This window comes from Garra rufa, chromosome 2 (genome assembly GCF_049309525.1).
Source record: "Garra rufa chromosome 2, GarRuf1.0, whole genome shotgun sequence".
Taxonomy (NCBI): domain Eukaryota; kingdom Metazoa; phylum Chordata; class Actinopteri; order Cypriniformes; family Cyprinidae; genus Garra; species Garra rufa.
In genome coordinates, this window is record NC_133362.1 from 64,384,426 (window position 1) to 64,388,731 (window position 4,306).

General features: G+C 35.5%; 1 protein-coding gene across 1 annotated transcript; it reads left to right on the top strand.

Annotated features, from left to right (window-relative positions):
* The first annotated feature begins 1,841 nt into the window (after window positions 1–1,841).
* On the top strand, window positions 1,842–4,009 carry LOC141326039 (uncharacterized). Its single transcript, XM_073834744.1, has 2 exons — window positions 1,842–1,926; window positions 2,952–4,009. Exons 1-2 carry the CDS (start codon window positions 1,842–1,844, stop codon window positions 4,007–4,009), a joined length of 1,143 nt encoding a protein of 380 aa, XP_073690845.1.
* Window positions 4,010–4,306: the final 297 nt, after the last annotated feature.

Here is a 4,306-nt window from a genome sequence, read left to right on the forward strand (position 1 = left end):
TCACGAGCACAAGTTAATGTTCCTGTCGCACTTAGGTCAGTTGTTTCAAAACTGAGGTTGTTAGTTTAACAATAAAGTATAGAAAGTGAGTGCTGAAAAGGATAAATAGCAGTAACGTCTAGATTAATAGCTGTATTTTGAAAGTTTGACTCCGGTAAGATAATTAGTTTAGCATTGCAATTAGGTATAGAAAATGAGTGCTGAAAAGGAGAAATAGCTGTAACATCTAGATAAATATCTTTATTTTGAACGTTTGACTAAAATACGATAATTTTCTCCCAAATACGATAATTTTGAGCTTCAGGTACGATACTTGGACATTTCCAATCTGGCAACACTGTTGAGGGCTTGGTCATTTCATTGCTTGCAAGATGAAGAGACGTCACTCAGCAGAGGAACCTCTGGAGCTAGTGTTGCCCACTGACAGTGAGCATTATGTAATGAAACCAGCTTTTAAAGCATTACAATTCTGAAAATGAATGAATGTTTGGTTATTATGAATAGAAGAGATGCTGATGAAAACCAACAGTCAGTGAAAGTGGAAAAAAAAATATTAATATATAACATTTCTATGACCGTTTTTTGACATGGCCATTTTTGTTCATTATGGCACTAAGTGTTAGTTTTTTTTTTTAAATCTGACACTACATAAAAATATAAATCCCTCAAAATGAATGTTGTTGTTCTTCATTGACACACCCAAGAAGCTAATAAACAAAGAAAAAAAATCTGATTATCATTTAGTATGTGGAAATTAACTATTATTTTTCATATTTTTATATAAAAAACACCTGTGGCATTATGTAAACAAACCAGCATTTAAAGGGTTAAAATTCCGAAAATTATTGAATATTTGGTATCTATGGATAGAACAGATGCTGGTAAAAAAAAATCGATATCAGTGAAAGTGGAAAACAATATTAATAAATCATATTTTATGACAGTTTTTGGACATGGACATTTTTGTCAATTTTGCTCCTATGTGTAACTCTTTTTTGAATGCTCAATATACACGTAGATGCCATTTTAGCGACAGTTTTCTATTATACATAAGGCGTAAATATCTATGCAGTTTTTGGATCGTAGACACAGAAGCGCGTAAACAGGACTTTTATTTTGATCTGGTGGTGTGACGTCATCAGGCGGTGCCGCGCTCCTGCATCAGTGTTTCAGCTGAAGAAAGGTTTGTAGTCTTTAAAGTGTTAAAATTAATACAACACGTTCAGTCTATTTTATATGGTTTACAAGCGATTTAAACTGTATAATTAGTGCGCGTAACATTGTAATATTTTATCTAATAATGAACGTTATTTATTGTGAGTAAAGCGTATCCACACAGCGTCTGATTTCTCTCTCTGTTAGTGATTCAGATCAGAAACACGAAATACAAACTCCGAGTCAATTGAGTCAGTTGATTCACAAAATGATTCACTGTTTCGAATCGCTGCTCGCTGAGAGACCTGCTGCTCAAAACAGTGAAGATACAACGAGAACAAACTTAAACATGTGTAATGACAACTTTCAAAAACAATTGCAAACGTTTTTAAAATCGAATAGCAGTTTTTAAAGTGTGTAATCGATCAAATGTGATATACTAATCATTACGTGTTAATCAAAACTGAATAGTAAGGTTAAAGGTTTGAGTGTTTGTCTAATCAGATCATTTAAGTTCATTAACTATTACTCTGATTCCCTTACTAGTGCACTGACTACTGAACTAGAGCTGACTGAGATGCACACACAGATTTAATTTTTCTTTTTTATATTTCTGTTAATTACTCTCATCTTAAACAGGGCGTTTCCAAAACAGCAACTGAGATCCACGTGACACTATTATAAAGATGGCGTTTATTAAAGAGGAGAGTGAAGACATGAAGATTGAAGAAACATTCAGAGTCAAACAGGAAGATACTGAGGAACAAACAGGTTGGTTTTTATTCTCAAAGCTGAACTATCCTATGAACTGTCCTGTACATTTGCTGAATTAATTTCCCTTTGGTGGGTGTTTTTCTTCTCTGTTGCCCTCCTGCAGCTTTTTTGAAAGGATTTTAGCTTCATTTATTCTCATAGTTCTCTTAGTGCTCTGATTTAAAAACAGCATTTTAAGAATTGTGTCTATTTAAATGTTAATGTTCACTGCAAGGACTGTGTTTCATATGAAATGGGTAAAAACAGGTTGTGTGCATGTGGTCTTGCTCTGATGTAATGTTGACGTATGCGAAATAAAGTCTGGCGACAGTTTACTGAATGTTAGTCGTTGAGAAGAGACTTAGTCAACTGAAATTTTATTATTTGGTCAGTCACAGAAAAAAGGGTCCATGTCAATATTGAACAGTTTGTTAACAGCTGGTCCTTGAGGTGGGCCTAATTACGGGCAGGAAATAAAAACATTTGCCTATCATTCATCAACCTCACATATGCCTTATCATTTTAATATCTTGGGCCAAAGCGGGTTTTGAACAAAGGCAGAGTTTATCTCAGTTAGAGATGGTCAGCACCACTGTTTATTTCCCACATTTTCATATTAAGTTACCAACTGACACCAACATTTCAGACATTTAAAACTATTTTAATGGCAAAACAAATTTTCAGATACCAGCAAATTAACTTCTGAATTTACATACAGTTGCGACCCGATGGGAATTATGGTCAAGGCAGAAATATATTATACACAATGCTAAAAGTTGCATATGCTAACAATCACTACAATAAACACACATTATGTTTATGAAAACACCAGAGTCTGCTTTTAGAAGAACTTCAGTAATACATGATTAAAATAAATTATTTCTTTGTTTTCAGTTTTGTTCTGTGTCCTCCATGTGCCTTTTTTTAAACTGGAATTCTGCATAAATTTCATATGCTTTGTTTAACTCATTTAACTGAAATTTGATGTGTTTTTGTGTTTCTTGTCTTTAAACTGGCGTTAACTTTTGTCTTTTTCATCTTAGATCTGATGGCACTGAAAGAGGAGAGTCAAGTACTGAATGAAATGGAAGAGAAAGATCATGATTTCATAAATGGAGAAAAATCTTTTAGTTGTTCACAGACTGAAACGACTTTCTCAAGAAAAATGACACGAAAGACAGGAAGAAGTTCTTTCATCTGTCAACAGTGTGGAAAGCATTTTAGTCTTAGAGCCAGTCTTAAAAGACATGTTAGGAGTCACACTGGAGAGAATCCCTACACATGCCCTGAGTGTGGACTGAGTTTCCATCAAAAACAACACTTTGAAGACCATATGAGAATTCACACTAAGCAACCCTACACATGCCCTCAGTGCGGGAAGAGGTTTAATTATAAAGTACGCTTTGAAGAACATTTAAGAGTTCACACTGGAGAGAAGCCTTTTACCTGCCAGCAATGTGGAAGAAGTTTTAACCGAAAAGGACACCTTGACAGACACATGAGAGTTCACACTGGAGAGAAGCCTTTCACCTGCCAACAGTGTGGAAGAAGTTTTAACCGGAAAGAAAACCTCCATTACCACATGACAGTTCACACTGGAGATAACCTTTTCACCTGCCAACATTGTGGAGTAAGTTTCACTCAAAAGGAAAGCTTTAACAGACACATGAGAATTCACAATGGAGATCAGTCTTACACGTGTGATCAGTGTGAAATGAGTTTTGATCAACATGAAAACCTTAAAGTCCATATGAGAACTCATAGAGAGAAACCCTACACATGCTCTGAGTGTGGAAAGAGTTTCGGTCAAAAACGACACTTTGAAGACCACATGAGAATTCATTCTAGAGAGAATCCCTTCGCATGCCCTCAGTGCGGAAAGAGGTTTAATCATAAACAAAGCCTTGAAGATCACTTCAGAGTTCACACTGGAGAGAAGCCATTCACCTGCCAGCAATGTGGAAGAAGTTTCAACCGAAAAGGAACCCTTAAGAGACACATGAACCGTCACACTGGAGAGAAGTCCTTTATATGTGGTCACTGCGGAAAGAGTTTCAGAAATAAAGCAACACTTAAATACCACATGAGGTTTCACACATGAGAGATCATGTCAGATCATATCAGTGTAAAAGGTGTAATTGTGTCAACAAATGAGTTGAAACAAGCAGATGAGATCAAGTGTGAAAAAGTTCTTGAAGATGTAGCATGGTAAATGTAATAGTAAAGAGCAGAGGAATAGTGCTAAAATGAAAATGGTATGTGAGCAATGATTCGAAGTTGCAATCAAATAGGACATAAAACATTGAGGTGTGGAGTAATAACTGGGGTCCCATTAAGTGTGAACATGGGAATATAGGAGGAAATGTAATAAAAGCCAAATGGTTAGAGATGACTTGAG